Here is a 23,869-nt window from a genome sequence, read left to right on the forward strand (position 1 = left end):
ATAAGAAAATAATAACTAGTGCCACAAATGTGCCGCCATAAATAGACAAACTGCATCTTCGATTTATATTTTGAATCCAGCTGAACTGAAAATGAATCAATCCCGATCCTGAGGTGTTAACGTCCACACTTTTTTAAAACCGCATCGTCATCAGAGAGACAGCTCGGAGCTCTGAGGCTGTTCCCTGCACTAATCCAACTGCTACCCCAAAAAGGTCGGGAGGACAGAGGTCAAAAGGTCAAAGATCACACAGAGTCTCTCACCTCTTTCCCCTTCTCCTTTAGTTCACATTATTTAAATTTTTTTAGGAGAAGTTGCCCCAAACAGCAAACCACTTACGATATGCTTTTTGATCTTGGGTCAAATCCCGTTTTCCCCCTCGAGAAAAAAAAGCCAATTTATGAACATAACACTCATGGACATAAATTGAATGTGCCTTCATATGTAAGGAGTTACAGGTATAACTACAGTGATATGTGGTAAAGTGGAGTTGGGAACAACTTCTCCATCAAAACCGACCCTGCTACACACACTGAATCTCTCACAGGGCTCAGGATTCACAGTTCAAAGGCTAAAAGTTCACAGTTCACAGTCGTAGTTTATCAAACCCCCGCCCCCCCCCCCCACGTAACCCTGTGCGTCCCCTGCTTTAGCTTGCACTCCCCCTGTATATTTCTCCTCATCCTTCTCTTTGATACTCTGATTGGGCGATAGCTGCAGCCAGCACCTCTCAGACGGGCGTGGTCCTGCGGTTGGGGTCCTTGCTGTAGTCTTTGGTGAGCGTGCTGCTCTGGAGGAACTCCCTCTCCGAGTTGAGCAGCCCGCCCATGCCGCTTCCGGGTTTGGTGCCGGCGTTGCCCGCCTCGCGTGGGTTCAGCGTGTACATGGGCATCTCGGAGGCGGCGGGCCCCGTGTAGCCGCCTTTCCCCAGCGGTGAGGTGTCGCGGCTCGGGGCCTCGGAGGAACGCACGCTGGAGCGACGCCGGAAGCGGTAGCGGTAGGACGGGATGCGGCTGAAGGCGGACTTCTTGATGAGCTCGGTGCGGGACTTGGCCCGCTGCTTGCGGTGCTTCTCGATGAACATGTGCACGGCCAGCACGCCCACCATCTCTGCCATGATGAAGGAGAGGGCGCCAAAGTAGAAAGACCAGCCGTAGGAGTAGGACTTCTTGCTGTCGCTCTGACCCGGGTCACCCGAGTTGGCGGAGATGTAGACTATAATCCCTATGATGTTACTGAGACCTGGACGGGAAGGAAAGAAAGAGAAAAACGTTAAGAGATAGAAGTGGAAAGGGTGAAAGGGTGACCTCCTCATCCAGGCAAACAGTATGGAGTCATAGGAGTATCATAATTAAGAATACATCTGTAAAAGAATAAGAAAATATATGGGAAAGTATAAAGATAAATAAATAAAATAATTTAAAGAGTAAATAAAAGAATAATTAAATGTCAAAATGTAAAGACAACAAAATATAATATAAAATATTTTTTAATTTTCCCCAAATAAATTAGTTCATTTATCTGTATGTATTTATTCAAATTTTTATATAATATAATTGATTAATTCTCATTCATTCACAGATTATTTTTTTATAATGTCACTCCTATGACTCCATACTCATCCAGACAAACAGCACACGTCAAAAACTGCAAGAGACAGAGATCCGTCACTAAAAGAAAACAACAAACAAATGTACAGTCAATGCAGAAGAAGACTACAATTCTCACAATAGTCAACATATTGGTTTTGCATGTTTGCATCTAATGCCATTGGTTTAGCAGGCATTGGACAAATTAATACTTTGCTGGAGCTAAATGGAAAGTTAAGGGATAAAAAGTAATTACTAATCATCAAGAAAGGGATTTGAAGGAAGTTATATAAAAAACTATTGAGGTATTTCAGTCTGAACCAAAGTGGAGGACAAACCGACACAGATAAAGATACAATAAAGCAGCAGATTAGTGAGAGTACAAGTGAATGAATATTTGAGGAAAGAAAAAATGTCAGAGCCAAGATTTGAGAGAAACGAGTAGAGACGAGGACGACGGGGAGACGGCCAAAACGAAATAAAGCAAAGTAGCGGGAGGAGAGCTTCAGAGAGCGTCGTTGCACACAGCTGGGCGCTCTTATTCCATATCATTAGTCCAGAATACAGTGCTCATGCAGTGTGGTGGAACGCACAGAACGGGGACAATTAGCCAGCTGTAATTAACCAGAATCAGCCCCACACTATTGTGGTAAATAATTACCAATTTGGCTCCATGAATTTACTACAAAACCCAATGGGACCCTACACATCCCACTGAACAGCAATTACCATACAGCCCTGTGTGTGTGTGTGTGTGTGTGTCAGGGGCAAGAGCACAAGTGTGTGTGTGTGTGTGTGTTTATGGAAGACCAAGTGTCAGCAGCCGTGTGATAGATTATGTGTGTGAGCATGAATGTGTGTTGACTCGCTCACACCCTCGCAGTGCATCACAGCGGCATCATGGTATTCTTGCTGATTGATTAATCAGCTGCTGTGCCCGGTTTCCTCACTCACACAGACACTTCTGTGTGCTTTAGATGCCTGACGGGCTCCTTCTGCAAATATTTGAGTGCTGCACCTCCTCTGTTTAGAGTCGCTCCACAGTAGTGACACACACTCATTGACACACACACACACACACACACACACACACACACACACACACACACACACACACACACACACGCACACACGCACACACATGCATACAGCAGCCGCTTGTTGCCCTCTCAAAAGCAGCATTATTGTATTTAAAATTTGAATTATAGAAATTCCTGGAGATCAGACGTGTTTGAATCGTGTCGGGGTATTGTGTAAGTGTGGCTGGTTATGCAGCTAAGATGGCTGCTATGTTGTGTTTAACTGTGTTGTCATGGAGATGAGCATCAGTATGCTTACATATCTCAGCTTGCTGCACCAAAGTCTGTAGTTACATTTTTGGTGAACTGACGGAGGACTCATTATTTATTCTTTTAATTCTGGGATTATATCAATAATTAAAATCTAAAAAATGGTGAAAGTAATATACTTCAATATACTTTTTTTAATTTTTATTGTTGATTGACAACAACTGATCACTCTCCTTGTTTTGGGAGAGTGATCAGATTAAACATAGCTGCTCCTTTTAATCTAATTTAAAACTTGATACTAAGAACCTATTTTCTCCTGTAGGGAAAACAAGCCACTGCAAAGACAAATAAATTATAAATAAGTAAATAAATAAACCCAATACAAACAAAAAAACAATACAAAACATTTCATCAGCGGCATTAGCAAACAAAAAAATCAATACGACGTACATATACGTTTTTTTCTGAGAACCAATATAATCAATATGAAAAAGATGTGTCCTTCAGTGAAGAACAACACCTCCTTGCTCTAAATACCGGGCCTACTTTATGTACACTTGTGCTCTGATGACCGATACAAAAAAGGAAAGACACTGTATTCTAACAAAAAGAAACATGCAGTGCAGACGGACCTGCAGAGACGAAGAAGATTCCTGCGCTGAGGATGACGTTGTGTCGGCTCCGGTAAAACTCACTGGCGGCCACACAGAGTCCTCCAAGGAACAGCAGCCCCACGCTCATGATGGGGAAGATACTGGAGGCTCGCACAGCACCTGTGAAAACACACACACACGAAGAGTGTTACGTTATGTGTATAACTAAAAAAAGGTACGAAATATTTTTGCTGTGTAAAGATGTGGCCTTTCATGCTCTGCAGAATGACCCTGAAGACAGATATTAATATGTTTATGTTTGGCCATATTCCAAAAACTGCCTCCTTATTTATTTACTCCACTGACGCCAAAAACATTCAGTAGCTGCAACAATCGACAAATCATATTCATCATTCACCCGTTCATCATTCATTCGTCATTTGGTGAAAGCCCCTTTGACCATCATCTTGGTGTGTGTCTGAGACACATTTTAAACTTTATTATGTCATAAGTATGTAAAATGTTGCATCGTTTGAGCACTGAAAGTACTCAAGCCCTAAAAGGAATGAAATTGTCTGTGATTGATGCAATTTTTGGGTTTGTTTTAAGTGTGTAAAATATTCTTTGCCCACAAAAATCACGAATCATGAATCTTAAAATTGCGATATTTCCTTAAAAACACTAAACACAAAACTATTTGCACTAACCAGATCCTGTTAAAGAATTTTCTTTTTCTCACAAGCACAACTGGGAAGCCATGATTCACTCGCCTGACAGTAACAGTCACTTGAAAAAAACAACTGTACTGCAAGCTGCTGAACACAGAGCATTGAAGAGAGGACAGGAAAGGTTGTAAAAATGTAAATAGTTCAATATGTTTAGCACTTGGAGCCTCAATTATTTATTCCAATATTAGTTGCACTTGTGGGAACTTAAAAAAATTATATTATCTACCAACCGTTTCTATAAAGTCAAGATGTTGCAATGACTAGATTCATATTGAGACCTTGCTATATAGTGTATTAAAGTTCAAAAATGGAAAACAATACCAGCCTCTAGTCCCATTTTGTAGTAAATCTGCTGGTTTGCTTTAAACACTGTCAAAATTCCTACACGGATGGATGCGAACACTCTAAGCTGAAAGTCAGAACATCAACGTCAAAGTCGTTGAGTTATTTCAAATCCACTTTGATGGAGGGCAGAGCTAAAATAATGAAAAATGTGTCACTTTGAATACACACACACACACACACACACACACACACACACACACACACACACACACACACACACACACACACACACACACACACACACACACACACATGGGCCACACACACACACATGGGCCAGTGTGCTGCTACACGGTTGACCGAGTCTGAATCCAGAACATGTTAAAGCATTCAGAGGCCTCTCTTCAGAGAGGGAGATGGATGTAGAGGAAGAAGATGGACAGAAACCAAGACAGATGGAGAGTCGCGCTGACACATATGCAGGGTGAAAAATAATGAATAGCAGAGATGATGAAAGTGGAAGCGAGGCTGCAGGAGGAGTGAAATATTTGTCAGAACCCCATATTTGTAGATGACTCGGTAACATATTGAAGGATATTTGCAAACAGCTTGTCGTGCAGACCTGAGCGCTGCGTGTGTTTAGACGTGTTGAACAGCTGATGTGCACCCATACTTCACAGGTGTATTAGAAAAAAAAGATTCAATAAATGTTTGTGTTTCTGAATCGCCTCTCTTTACGCTTCTTGCGTTCCAAAACATTCCCAGCATGACGGACAGCCGCAGTGACCAGTGGTGTTGTGCGTCAGAGCGTATAAGCCCCGCCCCCCGTGGCCCACACCCCTGGGCTGTATGAAATGCCGGTCACTAGGTCCCCGCTCCCCATTGGCTGGCCAGCTCTGAGGCCTGTGATCTAATTGGCCGCCTCTGGGGATGTTGCTCTGTGTTCAGTGGAGCAATGAAAAAGAAGCACAGGCTGAATCCATTTTACCCTTTTTCTTTTTTTCTTTTTTTTCTTGTTGTTGTTGTTACCGTTTTCTCTCTCCGTCCATCTTTACTCTGTGTTTACTGTGTGAGAACGAACAGAACGAGCCCCCTCCTCTCTGTTTCCTACTGAACCATCCTCTATCTGTGTGGCTGCATCCTGTTTACTCTGTAAATGTGAGCCCTCCTTTCTCCTTTGCCATTTTCTCATGTATTTGCTTATAACACTGTGACATCTGTTTCTATCCCTTGTTCTTTCCATTAAACGCTCTGTTCATCCATCTGGAATGTAATACGATCTCACATTTCTCCTCATCATACATGTAACACTATGAATCACTAGCTGTGCACAGCAAAACAAGAACAATGCTACCGTTTCTTTATTTTCTTATCTTCTACATTCATGATCAAAAGCTGACTTTTTGCAACATGCAGCTATGGCCTTCTGTCTTTTAGTGTGATATCATGTACAAATCCATCAAGTGCAAAATGAAGACCCTTGTTATATGTAATTCTCAATATAAAACAAACCGTCTGGGACCATAAAAAGTCTGCCGGAGACAGTTTTTAACCAACTCATGGAGCAAATGTTAGCTTAATTATTGAGCTACAGCTGATTAAATCTGTTAGTGACAGTTGTATTTGGTGAATCTGCCCTCTTTATCATTTTAAACTGCATAAGCGCTGGAACAGAAAGCTTGACACGCATAGCAACGGTAACTAAGCTGGACAGAACTTAGCGAGTGACCAATTCAATCGATCGATTCAACTTTTAACCCTCCACATTGAAATAAGTAAGTATACTTACTATTATTGATAATGATTTCTAGTGTTCTGTTATCACATCGGTCTCAATTACTGCATTTACACCCACAAAATATTCCAGTTTTTGCCCGTATTCCAAAAAAGATAATATTCCTATAGGCTGTTTACATATTTAATGAAAACGAATATTCAAACATTCACGTTTACATGCAGCCCTGCATACTTGTGTAACATGTGGTTAACTTATTCGCCTCCCTCTTTCATTACTTCAACCACCTTCTTGAAAAGGTCGGCGTTGTGACATTTGCGCATATCCTCTTGAAAAACTGAGTTGTACTCTGTGTCTGCACTCGAGTGGTTGTAGAGTTTAGCACATTATCAAAATAATGGATGGGGCAAAACAAGATTGATTAATCCCTGGCATTAGTAGCACTAGAAATGTTTATCCCTTTGTGTTCATAGAAATCTGGGCCTGACAGTGACACCAGATAAAAGGTTGTCAATAGGTTTGACTGATAAATATATGTTTAAATCATCAAACTTACGTAGGAGGTACTCAGCAGCATCTGCTTCATAGTCCGCGTCCTCCGGGAAGTGATCAATCTTCTTACACACACCTCTGAATGTTCCTGAGGAGGAGAAACACAAATGAGTTCAGTTCAGGTCTTTATCGTTCAACATGAGAAAATTTAATAATATTTGTTTTATGTTCTACAGGACTGGGTTTCAATTTATTTGGAATATCATAAACCATGCAGAAAGGGGAAGACTTGACATTTGCTAAGTTTTTAGTGGCCGTTCAACACTCGTTCAATTTTGTCGTCTAATTGAGTTGATTTAATCGTCAGACAGACAGAACTGTCAAAGAAACCGTTAAGAATGACACAAATGCACCACTTTAGATCTTCCGTTTACCAGATATGTGCTCCTACGTTTCTTGGAAATAAGTCATTCAGCATGAAAAAGCATAAAAAATTACAAATCGACTAAAGCGATCTTGGTCGACCAAGAACAAAAACAATCGATCGGTTGACTAATCGTCTAAGAACGGGCAGCCCTAGCCACTAGCTCTGTTGGTTATCAGTATCTAAACACATTCAATAATGCACATTAATGTATGTTTGTCATTCTGTTTCTGATCAAACGATTAATCACTTATTTACTCATGAGAATGTCGAATACAATAGCAATAGAAAACATGGAGCGTGATTGCTTTTGTCAATCAATAATCACTCATCTTCTCCTGTGATTTTACTGCATCAGATCACATTTTCAGGAAAGTGAACATGTTCACATCCTGCTGCACACAGACATGAATATATACATCAAATGCACCAAAAAAAACCACAGCAGAGAGAGAGAGAAGAGATGACAGAGCTGTAGCCTTCAGGGTATGTGAGGGAAACACCAATGAAAAGCCTTATGACACACACACACACACACACACACACACACACACACACACACACACACACACACACACACACACACACACACACACACACACACACACACACACACACAATTGCCCCGTTGATTACAAAAACACACACAGCCACTAAAATACAGACATCACGTGAACACACACATCAACCCAGCTCATTAAACTGATACATGAACACTATCAATCATGCATGTAAGTAAAAGCCTTCTTGTTTATGTCAGTGTATCTCAGTGTGTGTGTGTGTGTGTGTGTGTGTGTGTGTGTGTGTGTGTGTGTGTGTGTGTGTGTGTGTGTGTGTGTGTGTGTTGTATTGACTAGGATGCAGTCTCCTACGAGCGTGCCGTGTGTCAGGCAAAGAGTGACTCATCCTCCTTTGTACAAGTCCTCCACACCCACACACACTCACACAGATGTGTGAGTGTGTGTGTGTACACTGCATGTAGCTCCATTCCCACCCATCATTCAGTCCCATTCACACATGGTCAACACCACGGGGGATATATGAGAGAGAAAAGGAAAAGGACCGGGGGAGAGGAGGGGGAGGACTGAAGTGGGATGAAGGGGAAGAGGAGAGAAAGGGAGATGAAGGAGGATGAAGAGAGAGAGAGAGAGAGAGAGAGAGAGAGAGAGAGAGAGAGAGAGAGAGAGAGAGAGAGAGAGGAAGTGCTGGTTGAAAGAGGTTTGGTGGTTAAAGCTGTACGGGAGGATCGGAGAGAAACGGGAGGATAGAGGCTGGCGACGAAACAACGGACGACTCATCCCTAATTGCTTATTTGCATATGAAGAGGTTCTTTCCAGCACCCACACTCGGAAAAATCATTCATAAATTGATTCATCCAGCTCACGCAGTCGGAGATAGCGACTAACCTCTGACTGACACGCTGATTAACAAGAAAGGCGTTTATGGTGTTTGATATCTAGATTTCATTTCAAGTAATAATCTGTTAAACTTTCATATGAATCAAAGTGTGTTTTGCCACGTTGATAGATGTGCCACTAGTTCAACAAATACACACATGATAGTATCATCTTTACACACTTAACCTTTGCAGACTTTCAGTAATCATTTTCAGATTTTTTCGGCTAAAAATGCTGGTTCTTCATGGATTTTTTATTCTCACTGTACACACATGATTTAAAAAAACTATTTTGAATTTTGTTAATCCAATTACACAATTTTTCTATTATTTAATGGACCGAAAGAATAATCACTTAATCAAGAATATAATTAACAGATTCATTTATAATGGAAATAATGAAATAATTGCAGCCTTAAATCTATTTATTAAGAAGAAATTCCCCCACAGAAAACCAAAACTAACAATATGTTAGTTTGTTTTTTAAGTTTTTTGTGACTTCCCTTCCCTGTCTGTGGCTGTCAGCCCCAAGTCCATTGTTCCTATTGAAGATGTATATCTTAAAGTATATGGTTTCAATTGTACAAGGGTTAACTTTTGGGTTAAACCTTTTAAAACCAATAAAAAAAACTTGAAATGATGAAGGCTCTTGCAAATGACAAGGTACAAAATGTAAACCATTCTTTGGGGTTTCATTTTTACCTCTTTAATTAAGATTTTGTTAAACTTACTTTTTCTTTTTCTTTTTACAAATTGAACCAAAACACTGACGGAGAGGAAGTGGGAAAGTAATAATGAGGATAAATATAAAATAAAATTGATTGTGAGTTCCAAATGCGAATTTCATGACACAGTGGAATCAGTCATATCTGGCTATAGACAGACAGCACTTCTCAGTCAGATCAATTTATTGTTGGATACGCCCTTTTTGTGGGATTTGTGAGCTCTCTGCCTTTTAATGTATCAAACCATCCTGATGTATAGAGCTCCAAACAGCTTCACACAATGAGATGCCAATGAGGTGATACACACACACACACACACACACACACACACACACACACACACACACACACACACACACACACACACACACACACACACACACACACACACACACACACACACACGAACATAGAGGATGGGGAGGCAGGAACAGAGAGATAGATGGCTGCTTTTATCTCTCTCACACCAAGACACACACACACACACACACACACACACACACACACACACACACACACACACACACACACACACACACACACACACACACACACAACACACACACACACACACACAGGCAGAGTCATTAAGACTGGTGTGTTTGACCTCCAGGTCAGCATGTTCATCATGATAATGTGTGAGTAACAAACAGGGAATCTTTAAAACACGCACGCATGCATGCACGCACACACACACACAAAATATGGTCGCATCATCTCCCAATGAAATTTAAAAAAATGCCAATAAAAGCACCAGATAGCAGAATATCAATCTATATCAACAGAACAGATACAGGTACCACTGTCAGTCTCCAAATACATCATCACCGCCAAGCTTCCGCAACCAAGCGTGTGTGTGTGTGTGTGTGTGTGTGTGTGTGTGTGTGTGTGTGTGTGTGTGTAGGTGGATGTACTTGCGTCATACATTTCTCAGCCCACGATGAAGTTTTTTACAGCTACCTCCAAATGCTGTATCAGACAGTGAGTCAGTAGCTGTCGCACAGACTTGTGTCAAGTGTCATGACCAGCCTATGATCTCATCGAACAGCGCACACACAACACACAACACACACACACACACACACACACACACACACACACACACACACACACACACACACACACACACAAACACACACACACACACACACACACACACACACACACACACACACACACAAACAATGTGTTGTAGATGAGCAACAGTTTGGCAATAAACTTATCACAGCACAGACTGGCTTGAAAAGACAGATAAATATTGTTTTATGAATTAAAAAGCTGCCAACAAAACCCAGCACTATAGCAGACTGTAGATCAGATTACATTCCTCTATCTAACTTGTCTTTCCTGGTTAGTTTTGTCTCTATCAACCTTCTTCCTTTGACATCTGCTTACTCAACATCACCATTTTCCCTTGTGACAAATATTAATTCAGACTGGTTATCCTGTAAATTTTAACTTCAATAATATTAGGACTTCATGTTGCAATGGTTTATTTAAATATCACTAAGATTATTGGCTCAGGAGAACACCTCCAGAGTAGACAGAGAGAGAGAAAGACCATCTATAACCTGACAGCAAAATTAATTAAGTATTTTAGTGGAAGTGCATGTCTTTCATTCATTGTCGACATTGCACAGAAGCTCCTCCTTGAATTCATTACATTCATCAAACGGGTTGAAACACTTTAACTCAATATACAAATGCTAAAACCTAATCTGCATCACAACACATTTTATGAGAGAAGTGTTTGTTTCTGTAAACATCACAGGCACATGAGCAAATATAATGCAATAATCAGTAACCGGGATACGAGTACTTATCATGTAGACGGAGATATGAATAACTACATCTACATTTTCTGTGCTCATGTAAACATGTCGATCAATGAGATCAAAACCGAAATAAGCCTCATAACTGCAATACTCATGCCCATGTTAACACACTCCATGACTGATAAGAGCCTTTTAATTAATACCCCTTATTAAGATGCAACACAAGTAGTAGATATTGATGAGTTGTTCACCGCTGCAGAGGTTACTGCATTAAAGCCTTTTCCTCGATACATCACCAAGAGACCGTCTCACCCACACTGAAGGACAAAGATCAGTTACAGCAGCAGTTCCCTCATTATCAGATGTAAACAGCAAAATGATATCAGTCATTCCCAATTTTATTTTGCCTGATCAGATGAAGTTAAAAAAAGAACTTTTATTAAGTTGTTCAGTGTTCTTTAAAGGTTTGGATTTGGACCCACTGGATCTCTTTTGTTTATATAAATAATAAAACAGTTCCATTCACAGTGTGAAACAAGACATAGTTACCCATTCTTAGCATTATCACCATAGCGATTCATGGCAACCTGTTTATAAAAAACGAAAAACGGTGGTGCAGAACATAAGGTTTAACAATATGCAGACGATGTTCTTCTTTAATGACCTTCATCCTCTCTGCCAAACATTTTTTAAACTACTTCCTATTGATTCTGTCACAGTTGAGACTTAAAGGTAAACTTACAGGAAAGCAAACTGATACCAATGACTCTTAGACTGATGCCTTTTAACCTAAAAATATACCTGTAATATGGACAACTAGACCCTATTGCTTATATGCTAACTTCCCTCTTCCAGTTTTATTACAACTCAAACAAGACAAACTGGGATCTGCTCCTACTATCGCGAGTTGGCAGAATAAACACCATCAAGATGAACCATAAAGAAGAGGTCTTTGGAAAAAGCTTGACTTTAATTTTATAACAGCATGGAGGAAACAGCTTGGAGATTATCTATTTTACAAACATAACCATAAGAGGTCTGGTCACAGTAGGATACATTTCTGTAGACTAGCTTGATTCCTATCTACACTTATATATACTGATAGCGCTTTAAAAATGCTTGTGATAATGAGCACATTAACTAGTACACAGTAACAAGGACATGGGGTGTGTGAGTATGTGGGTGGGTTCTAGACCGTTTCATGCAAGTTTAGGGTTACAAAATTACATTACATTACATTACAGTCATTTGGCAGACGCTTTTATCCAAAGCGACTTACAATAAGTGTATTCATCATAGGTATTCATAGGTAATATATAGGTAATATATTAAGCACAACAGTTACCAGAGCTGGGTATCATTTCAAAAAGTACAATGATAGTACCAATACAAGTACCCTTAAAGGGATACAGATACAGTAATAGACCCGCGGTGGCACATTGTCGCAGAAGCATAAAGCTCATCCCTCTGTTTCTTTCTAGATCTGGGCACAAAAATAATTGAATGCAGGTCAAGTTTGACTGGAAAAACTTGATACAACTTGGTACTGGTTTATCTGGGTCAATACCTTAAAAGGTGTCAAATACCCAGCCCTAACTGTTACGTACCACCACCATCCCCATAGGTTTGGATCTCCCCAAAAACATTCACATTCACAAACTCAACCATACATATTCAGTGTTAAGTTACATTTTGTATATCTCTGCCCATGAATAAATACTATTTTGCCTCTCTTGGGATAAATGTGGGGTGAAAAACCTTGGAAAACATTCGCAACAGTTTTCTTTGCCCCCTCATTTCGAACAGCAATTGTGTGTGTGTGTGTGTGTGTGTGTGTGTGTGTGTGTGTGTGTGTGTGTGTGTGTGTGTGTGTGTGTGTGTGTGTGTGGGTGTATGTATGTGTGCTGAATGTGACAAAGAAGAAACCGGAAATTTACTGGGTTTTTTTTCCTTTTCAGTCTAATTAACAGCAAACTAATGACACAACACACACACACACACACACACACACACACACACACACACACACACACACACACACACACACACACACACACACACACACACACACACACACACACACACAGGGAGCATCTATCAGGAGACATTTGCCTCACAAAGGTCAACGTGGCCTGAGGGCAGCTGCGACCACAGTTGCAGCAAAGCATTATGGGACACAGCAAATGGGGATGGGAGTCCAGTATGTGCAGGATTGTCTGCCTGTGTGTGTCTCATTGAGTCATGTGGTTTACTTTCTCCTACTGGGCCCAGTATACTGCTGCTGTCACTTCATGCACATCTGAACATGCACATGCACATTCCTCTTGCGTGCTATCGTTTCGTAGTAAGTCGTAAAACCTTGAGGTCAAAGTATATTTAGAAAGAAAAAAAAAAAAACAGTAAAGCGAGGGGAACATTTCATTGTCATATATATATTATTTACAGCTACATAAATATATTTTTAAAGCATCAACAAACATTTACGCAATACAGTTTCCAGCTCTGGAGAGAAACACAGAAACACACACAGAACACACACACAACACACACACACACACACACACACACACACACACACACACACACACACACACACACACACACACACACATCTTAATGTTATGTATGAAAACAGTAGTACAGCGAGTCCACGAGCTAACAGACGAGAGGTAGAGCAGAAACACTTTCCATTTCACTGCCTCCAGACTAACTGTTAGCTGTTCTTAAGAGTGCCGGGCTACAGACACACTTTTATTATTTAGCTTCACCCCACATCTCACTTCCTCTTTTTGCACCTTCATACCTCTTTCTCACTCTCCTCAGTCTCTCCTTCGCTCACTGCTGTCTATAACTTACTCTCTGTTGTCTTCCTTCGATCTGTTATATCATCTTATTTAACCTTCTTTTTTCAGCTGAAACTAGGGTCGGTAAACTTCCCAAGCAAAGGTTAGGTCAGGGAATAATGCATATCTTTTTCCATTTTATTCCCTTTTATTTTTCACATGGAAAATTATAACCTTTATTATTCCTGGAAGTTTGCAACTCTTGTTAAAATTGCATTTAAAACTATTCAATAAATTCAAGGCTAGCCATAAAATATATTAATAGTCCTATTTGTATAATCATCAAATTGCCAGAACAGAAAATCCAGTTAAACTCTTTGTACAATCAGTATAAATTACACACTGAAACGTTATCAAACTATATTGTTATATCACAAATAGACAATTCTGACCAGATTACAAACTGTATAATTTCAAATATATGTGTCATATTTGCCTTCTGTATTTGTGTAGTTCTACTTATAATGCAGTATGCATACCAAACACTGAAAAAAAATAGTGCCTCAAATCAAGGTTAAAAGAGAGACGAACACAAACAACACTGTGTGTCCAGATGCCCCCACGATTGTGACGAGCTGGCCATGCGGTGCCAGCGATTTGTCCTTGATCTAACTCTGTCCACACACACACACACACACACACACACACACACACACACACACACACACACACACACACACACACACACACACACACACACACACACACACACACACACAGTATGTACAGCAGAGTTACAGGTCAAACACTGAAGTAACAATAAACAATTGAAGTAACAGTATTCAACCAATAGATCTCTGGTGTTTGACAGTTAGGGAGGAGAAATCAGGTGTTGCTTTTGAAGCAAAAATGAGAGGAAGCTTATCTTTCTCGCAGCTTTACTTTTAATTTAGCTGGAGAACTTTGAGTCTTTTGTGTAGAAAAGCTTTAGCAGTTTGGGCAAAAGTGACCTTGCATATTTCCACATCAGTAAACCATGAACAATATGTGCAAACAGAGAAATGCACTCTATTTTCTACATAATAGAATAAGCTCTTTGTTATGAGTTTTCCAAATTCTGCAGCTGATTCAGTTTATGTGAGGGGGCACAGATGTTTTTCAGCATGACAAACATTTTGAGATCCACTCCACTAATATTCCCTTAATTATTATAGAAACATATTTATCTGTAACAACTATGCCAACGCAAAACAAAGCCCAGTGAGGTTAAAGGACTTGCGTTTCTCCAGAATGGAAATGCAGATAAACACAGCAGTAACACCAAATGTGTTCCCAGCAACACGTTCTCCGTACTAAGTTACAAAACAGGTCATTTATTGAAATGATGCTTTCCTGAATGGCCACAGTTACTGGTCAGAGAAGAGCAAAAACAAGACTAAGAGTCTACAGGGTGAGGCTGCTTAGGCACAGCGATGCTTTGAGCTAAATGCGCTTTAAAATGCTAACATGGTGATTTTAACAGGTAATGGTTACCATCCTCAACATTTTAATTTAGCACGTTAGCATGATTACATTTGCTTATTAGCACTAAACACAAAATACAGCAGAGGTAAGTGGGAATGCCAAGTTTCCAAGGTATTTTTGTAGTAAACCAAAGTATTGTACAAATACAAATTTTGACCTGACGATGCCACTAGACTGGTTCATCAAACTTCTTACAATCCATCCAGATGGGAACATGAATGTGTGCACCAAATTTCATGGTTGTTTATCCAATATTGGTCGAGACATTCCACTCAAACCCAACAATTTTATCGTCATGGTGGCACTAGAGAACATTTCAGGGGATCCCCAAAGTCATCAGGGACATCATCTGGGAACCATGAATGTCTGTATAATTTTTTTATTGCAATGCCTCTAATAGCTGGTGAGATATTTCAGCTGGGAGCAAAGTGATGGACCGACCCACAGACAGACATCACCTCGCCTAGAGGCTTGTTGCTAGCGTGACTACAAACAATTTAAAGGTTAGGAATTGAACGCCGTCATGGTTAAAAGAAACCAGAAACAAACAAACCACCCAATGAAATAGATGCAAACAGGGAACCCGGTTTGCACCGCAGCTTTTCCGTCGTTACAGTTGGTCTGTGTCAGTAAATCTCAAACAAAAGGCTCGTTTCAGGCATTGGAACAAATATCCAATGCTGTTGTTATTGTGGTGAGAACAGTCTCGTTTCCCAGGAGAGCTGCCCCTAATCAGATGATGTGTAGTCCTAAAGCTGCATGTGTGTGGCCCGTCTCAACCCGGCCACATGCACACACAAACACATGCAGGATATATAGCATTTTGTCAACTAGAAAGTAGGAGAGGAGGAGGAGGAGGAGGGAGTGAGCAAGGGAGAGGAAAGGAAGTTGAAAAGCAGAGCAAATTGGACTGCTTGTTTCCTCGGAGCGCCTCTGACAGCTCAGTGTGGGTGACTGTGCCTCTTACCCTCTCTCTCTCTCTCTCTCTCTCTCTCTCTGTGCGTCTCTCTGTCTCTACCTCGCTCACTCTCTCTGATTACCTCTTTCTAGGCGAAGGAGAGAGAAGATGGGGAGAGGGAAAAGGGGAGCGAGAGAGAGAGAGAGGAAGAGGCTAGTTTCCACGGTGATGGCTGATGAAAGAGAACGGGACAGGTTCTGCTTGGTTGCACACCTCTCCTCTTTCTATCTCTCTCTCTTCTTCACCCCTTTTCTCACTCTGTTCTTCCTCAAACGCCCGTGTTCAATATCTCTCTCTCTCTCTCTCTCTCTCTCTCTCTCTGTCTCTGCAACATTTCTCTGCTTCTGTTTCAAATCGTCTCATCCTTCCTCCTTTACTCTTCCTCATTTCCTCTACTCTCATTACCAAAACATCCATTCATTCCTTTCCAATCTCTCTTTCATCTTCTCTCACACATGCTTGTGTCTAGCATCCAGCCACATCAGTGTTGCCAACATCAGACACCAAATCTCATTCCAAAAAAAACGATGGACAATAACACGCTGATATAACAGCCTCAACTCTCTCTGGGGAAGTTGTCCACAAGATTTTGAACCAGGCTGCAGCAATTTGCACCAAATCAGCCACTTAAGCATTAAAGAAATGAGGCAGTTCTTACACACCCAATGTAGAAAACCAATTCTTAATGGACTTTGTGTTCCCCAAACAAGATAAAAGAACACTTCTATCTCTCAAACGACGTCCATGTTTCACTCGCTTGTGTCTTTTCCTTGCGTCGCTCCATCTATCCGCGGTGGGAGGGATGCGAGGAAAAGATTTGGGATGCACCAAATGTTTGCTGTTATAGTAAGATTTCCCTTTACAGCTCCAGAGTAAAAGGCACACAAGGATATGTGGAAACGTCTGTGTCATTAATATCATGATACTGCTACCAAGCAATCTTTAACTATTACTGTGAAAGACCAGTGTTGCCACATCAGATTGACAGTTTTTAGCCCAATTACAACCTAAAACACGACCAATTCAATAAAAAACAGCCCAAATCATCACCTTGCCAGAACCTACATGTGTAAAATAGCGAAACCATTAGATGTGCAACAGAAAACACAAGCATAAAAAGCTCCATACAAATAAATCAAACATCCACACAGTGCATCTGTCTTCATCCTGTTTATTTGTTTTATTTTCAAACTTTTACCGACAGCCCTTTCCTCCTCCTTTTGCTCTCCATCTTCCTCCTTCCTTCTCTCCTTCCTCCCGCAGCCACTCGATCATTTTTGTCCCCATCTCGGTTTAAAGCCCTCCTCCCTCTCTCTATTACCAGGTGATCATTTAGATCCCCGGCGTGGTCAAACACTCCCCGGAGATTCACCTGAAACAGAGGCCATGCACAGCTCATCCATCACCTGCCACCCCATCTCCCCAGCTTCATTCATGCACATTCTGCTCTCTCTTCATTCATGCTCTACCTCCTCCCTCCTCTACTCATTTCCTGGCATTCTCATGCTCATTTATCACAGTGGGGAACTTAACACCTCAGTACACCTGCACAGACACACACTAACACATTCACTGCACGCAAGAAAACCCAACCTGACCAAACACAAACTGTCAGTGGGAAGAGATACAATCAGGAATAAATGGCACGTTAAAGCACACAGCACTTACAGTAACAAGACCCATAGACAATATGATATATTCACAGGCGTTCATGAGAAAGATTTGCAGGTATGTGTTGCAGTAATATTTTTCTGGAAAAACAATGAGATTTGGTTAATTATTCATTTTATTTATATTTTTTGTATGTTTGTGCTTATTCTGCTTTCGTCTTTCTCTACTACTTTTAGACTTTTTCCGTGGAAGGAGCAGAGAACATTTAAGAAGAGAGACTGTGAATGCTTTGTAACAATTTGCAGCAAAGTTATGCTGATGCTTTGCACAAATTGATAAAAGACAGTCTGGGATGTCCGGTCTGTAACAAGGGCCCCGACAGACATGGACTCAAAAGTGCGACTCACAGGGCAGATAAAATAAAAAGTCTTTACCAGAAAACAGGGTTCGGTGCACAGGAGGTTAGTCCAAAAACAGACACAGGTAATCCAAAAGGACTATTGGCAAAAATATAGTCTAAATATACAGATCCAAGGTCTAATTCACACTAGGAAGTGACAGGGAAGAGAAGGCTGGATCGTGAACTATGGATAACTGAGACAAAAGGGAGCACACCGAGTAAATACACTAAGAAAAGAGAGGGGGGATAAGGAGTGACAGGTAAAAACAATCAGGGGCGGGGCTAACAATCTCACAGGCAGGAAGTGAAGTATCTGAAACGAGAAGCAAAGGTGAGCTTACCAAAATAAAACAGAAAATAATAACTGAAAACTGGACATGTCATGACGAGGTCTGACAGACTTTGCAGCAAACTCCATCCTCCGTCATGGGAACCAATGCTGCTTTATGGGCTCTACTAATTTCTCCTTTGTCAAAGAAAGGATGGTTTGTAGCTTTTTTGCCGGGCAGCAATGTGTAAATGGAATCGTAAGTCATCACAGTACACAAGATTCCCGATAACACCACAGAAAATACACATATTTCCCGATTAGCTCATGAATTATGTTTGGTGCAATAGCCGTCTTTATATATATATTTTTAAAAGGGATGATTCTTGAAGGCTTTCTTCCTCTTGTCCAACATGTCAGTGTAAAAAATGCGCTGTACGCTTTTTCCCGCACAGTTCATATGCATGACCGCTCTTTACATTTACTGTAAGAACACTGCATACATGATGTTCTTCTATCCCCCTCCATCTCTCAGTCACTCACTCTGTGATGTCAGGCAGACTGCAAGGCCACATGTTCACGAGTCAGAGACATCCATTTCCTGTCACTTTATGAGGTGTTTATGAATTATGAAACCGTCACAACCAGGGACCCAGGGAATGAGCGAAGAGTAAGACGGGCAGAATGAGATAAGACTAATTTGCTTTAGATGTGTGTGTGTGTGTGTGCATCTGTGTCTATCGCATGTGCGTCTGTGCACGTGTGCATGCACTGACATTGTGTTAACTTGGCGTGCTGCTCCCACAGCTGTGCTAGTTTGATGGCTTGGGAATATCCTGGAATTTGTCTATTTATTCATTCAATTACAAGCCAGTGTGTGTGTGTGTGTGTGTGTGTGTGTGTGTGTGTGTGTGTGTGTGTGTGTGTGTGTGTGTGTGTGTGTGTGTGTGTGTGTGTGTGTGTGTGTGTGTGTGTAAATGAGTCTGTGTGTTCAATAAAGCCTTATACCTGCACCATCTGGCCCTGTAATAGCCTTCTCTGCCCCCCAGAATGAGATGGTTATGTCTGGCTGCATCTCTCACAAACACAAACACACACAAACACACACACACACACACACACACACACACACACACACACACACACACACACACACACACACACACACACACACACACACACACACACGCTCCTACCAGAGGCAATGCATCTTTTAAATGGTAATTGAAAACATTGAAAAGTTTTCGAGCCCCTCTGCAAACAATCTCCAGAGGACGAAAGTCAAATTATTTACAGTGTATTAGACCCCATACAGGTGGTAGGCAACTCACCCTCCGGTTTAAAGGAATAATCATATATTTGTTTGTTGTCTTAAAACGGAAAAGTAAGGTTGTCCTCGACTAACACTAAAACAATTTCTATGATTTGTTGATTTTATCGACAGATCTTTAAAACTGAGTTTCTCCACCAAAGCACAACTGAAAATTGTGTGTTCACCATAGATGTGTTCATAAGTTTCTTGGAAATAAGTCATTGAGCATTAAAACAGCATAAAAACAGGCTTATCGGCTAAAGAAATCTTAGTGAACTAAGATCAAAATGACCGATATGTCCACCGATCGACTCTTAGTAAAACCTAGTAGCAAGATTGGTCAAATACATGTTTAACCTAGCTGAGCACAAAGAGTAGAAGAAGGAGAAAACAGCTGGACAAAGAGGTAAAACACGCCCTAAAACAGCTCCACTGTTACCCAGCTAGCCACCAAAACACCCAAGAGTCACCTGGGCTTTAAGCTATGACACAAGGCAGGACTTATGTGTTGCTGCATTTGAGTCCAGCTGTTGTTGTTCAGTAAATAGCTCAGAATCATGAACTGACAGCTCTTTTAACCACAGAGTTTGTTTGTCTAAGCTTAAAGAGTCCCATCCCAACTACAAAATGTGTCATTATCCTGGAGACATATCCAATCATGTGGTTGGGATTTTTGGTTTGCTGGGATGGCAGCCCTGTCGTAGCGGATGCATTAATAACATGATACTGCTACCAAGAAATCTGTAACTATTACTGTGAGAAGACCAGTGCAATTCAATAAAAAACAGCACAAATCATCACCTTGCCAGAACTTTGTAAAATAGTGAAACCATTAGATGTGCAACAGAAAACACAAGCATACAAAGCTTCATACAAAAAATCAAATAACCAAAGAAATGTTAAGTAGGCCCCAACGACAATTTAATGCAACTCATGTCAATCAAATATTTCAAGTCATTAATATGAGTGAACGGACACAACAACGTTTACTGAAATGTGTACCTGTTTTTGACCATAAAACGACACCTTGTTTGGTAATAATGTTTCTCACAATATTGCCAAAACCACTGCAAAATTATGACAAAAGCAGCCAAAATTTCAACTACCAGCCCAACGCTCTTTTTTCTCACCAAACTTAATGCCGGAAACCAGCTCTAACTGGCGACACTGAGAAAGACGGCCATGAGTCAATAAATAGCTGCATAAAAGCCTTATTTAGAGCCATTTTAAAATGTTTTGTAGGTTTTTATGGATTTGTCTGGAACTCTTGGTTGGAGACAAATTATTTGATTTTGGTCTGACAATAAAAAAAACACATTTTAAAATCATATTGTGGCATCTTGGCTTCATTCAAGATTCCATAGGGAAGACAACAGGAACGGTGAAGAGAAAGAGGACGACATGCAGCCAAGGTCAAGACCCAGGCTCTAATCTATAACACACACACACACACACACACACACACACACACAACACACACAACACACACACACACACACACACACACCAATTTTGCAACCCCAAACTTCTTGCCGAGGTGATGCACCACCAAGAAGCCCCACAGACACATCCACCTATCTGTGCCCTCATAAACATGCTGGAATAAATGACGCTTTCACTGCTTAGCAATTAAAAAGTAAACCCAAATAAAAAGGGGCCACTTTACCTCTTTAAATTGATCTAATCCATCTTATCCTAGTTATCTACCTGCATCCTATTATCCCCGCCCCGTCTATCCTTGACTTAGGTTAAGGTTTCGATTTTCAAGATCAACGGATAAACCACGACACTCGAGGATTGTAAATCAGACGGCTTCACGAACCAGAGAGTTGATCCATAACTGTGGTCAAGCTACATGAAGCTACAGACAATGTAGTGTGGTGGGAACGCGTCTCTGAGGCCAAGTGACATCAGAGTTACTGAGTAAATAAAGAGTGATTTAACCAGGCAATTTTGGGGGGGTTTTATGGTCTCACTTAAATAATTAAATGATGCAAAATAAGCACATGGAACGAACAAGAAGCGCCAGTTTGAGAAAACTCAAACAGTAGATTACATCACAGTAATATACTTATGATTGGCACTGAAAATAGCACTAACGTTACGTTGTTACAGGTGAAGCTGCAACAGTGTTACATTATTTCTAACAGGTGGGACTTTTAAGGAGGTTTAAGGTTTAAAACAATGGCATTGATGCAGCAGGAACAGGCAACAAACAGCACACCTGTGTGACGAATGTGGAAGAGTCAGTCCTTTGTAATGACCACAGGTTAATGGAGGAACCCAACCCAAAAACTTGGATTTCTCCACAACGCATTATTCTCAATTTTCTCACCGGTCACTGTGCATGTTGGTCAGCATGTAATGAGCATTATGGCTTAAAATCATTGTGTAATTTAGGAGTGTTGTCATGAATCGACAGGTCTCTCTCAGCTCTAACGGTTGCCAAAAAATGCACACCACATCCCAGCACCAGCCTAAAGGCTCAACGCCGCACGGCCTGTATCCGTGTTTCCTGGCTCCCCCAAAAAACGACAAGACAACAAGATGGCTTCAAAAGAGCACATTCCTAAACGACACAGGAGTCCCGGCTACAGCGTGCAGACCAGACCCATGGTTACTTGTTGGCGGTGCAGCTGGCTGGCTATAAAAAAAACAACAACAACAGTGTTTGTGCCTGTTTGGTGTTTTATTTTGTACAATCAGCTCTTACAGTGTGACGACAAACCAGAGCAGATCAATACTTAGTCTGTCATTCTGTTTTATGATGCAGAGGAGAGGAAGGTCGGTACTCGGGGAAAGGGACAGCTTCTTAAGAATTGAATCTCAAGGGATTATGGGATGCTGTCACACTCACACACACACACACACACACACACACACACACACACACACACACACACACACACACACACACACACACACACACACACACACTGGGTACACCAATGCTCCTCTGGTGTTAGACAGACAGGAATATGTGTGTTATGTGTGTGCATGAGGCAGAGAAAGATAAATACTAACACACACAGGGATACACAAGACAGATCAAACACACACACACACACACACACACACACACACACACACACACACACACACACACACACACACACACACACACACAGACAGTCAGTCAGCCAGTCAGTCAGACTGATCACGTACCTTCCAGACAGCAGGTCCGCCAGAGGCCGGAGTGCGTCATCACCTCCTCGTTCTTGCGGCTCGTGTCGTTGTCGCCGCTGTTCTTCGTGCGGCAGACCCCGCGCGAGTACAGCCAGTAGTCGGTCCCGACGGCGATGGTCATGAGGCTGAAGGCGGCGAACGCGCCCACCGTCGTCACCAGCATCTGGACGCCGCGGTCACACATCAGCATCTTCATAAAGGCGGCTCCTGAGTCTCCTGATCTCTGCTCCGCTCCGGCTCGGCGTTACATTCACCCTCCTTCTCTAATTTATTTCTTTTTATATATCCCGCGAGATTTGGAGACTCGGTGTGAAGGGTTCAACAGAAGCATTAATAATAATAATAATGATGATAATAATACTAATGATGGAGATATGGGTGGTTGTATAAGATGGAGTGGGCTACTTGACAGGAGGCTCGTGGCAGAGGGTGGGAAGGTGGGAGGGAGCATCAAAAAACCACCACCACCACCACCACCCTCACACACACACACACACACACACACACACACACACACACACACACACACACACACACACACACACACACACACACACACACACACACAGCGCACACCGGAGGTTTAACGACCACCGGTTGTCCCCGACTGCCCGACGCTGCTGCCCCAGTCACAGCGGAGGAGAACGGCGATGCCACATTCCGCCTCTCCTTCTCTCCTTCTCTCCTTAGTCCCGGGGTGAAGAGCAGGACGATCCTCTCCTCCTCCGTTGTCCTCTTTATCCTCCTCCTCCTCCTCTTCCTCTCAACTTCTGCTTCCCCGACACAGCTCCCTTAT

The 23,869-nt window shown here is 41.5% G+C and overlaps 1 protein-coding gene across 1 annotated transcript; it reads right to left on the reverse strand.

Moving 5' to 3' along the window:
- Positions 1-730: 730 nt before the first annotated feature.
- On the reverse strand, positions 731-23,269 carry cacng3b (calcium channel, voltage-dependent, gamma subunit 3b). The gene is made up of 4 exons (XM_054607849.1): positions 23,053-23,269; positions 6,776-6,859; positions 3,511-3,651; positions 731-1,242 (listed from the first exon to the last, which is right to left on the reverse strand). The coding sequence occupies exons 1-4, from the start codon at positions 23,267-23,269 to the stop codon at positions 731-733; spliced, it is 954 nt and encodes a 317-aa protein (XP_054463824.1).
- Positions 23,270-23,869: the final 600 nt, after the last annotated feature.

The sequence above is a fragment of the Anoplopoma fimbria genome, chromosome 11 (assembly GCF_027596085.1).
Source record: "Anoplopoma fimbria isolate UVic2021 breed Golden Eagle Sablefish chromosome 11, Afim_UVic_2022, whole genome shotgun sequence".
NCBI classification, from domain to species: domain Eukaryota; kingdom Metazoa; phylum Chordata; class Actinopteri; order Perciformes; family Anoplopomatidae; genus Anoplopoma; species Anoplopoma fimbria.

Excerpts from the sequence above, each read along its gene's own strand:
- cacng3b (XM_054607849.1), bottom strand. The coding sequence starts at position 23,269 with ATGAAGATGCTGATGTGTGACCGCGGCGTCCAGATGCTGGTGACGACG. Across the intron at positions 6,860-23,052 it reads GCGGACCTGCTGTCTGGAAG|GAACATTCAGAGGTGTGTGT; the intron begins GTACGTGATCAG and ends TCTCCTCCTCAG. Across the intron at positions 1,243-3,510 it reads AATCTTCTTCGTCTCTGCAG|GTCTCAGTAACATCATAGGG; the intron begins GTCCGTCTGCAC and ends CTTCCCGTCCAG.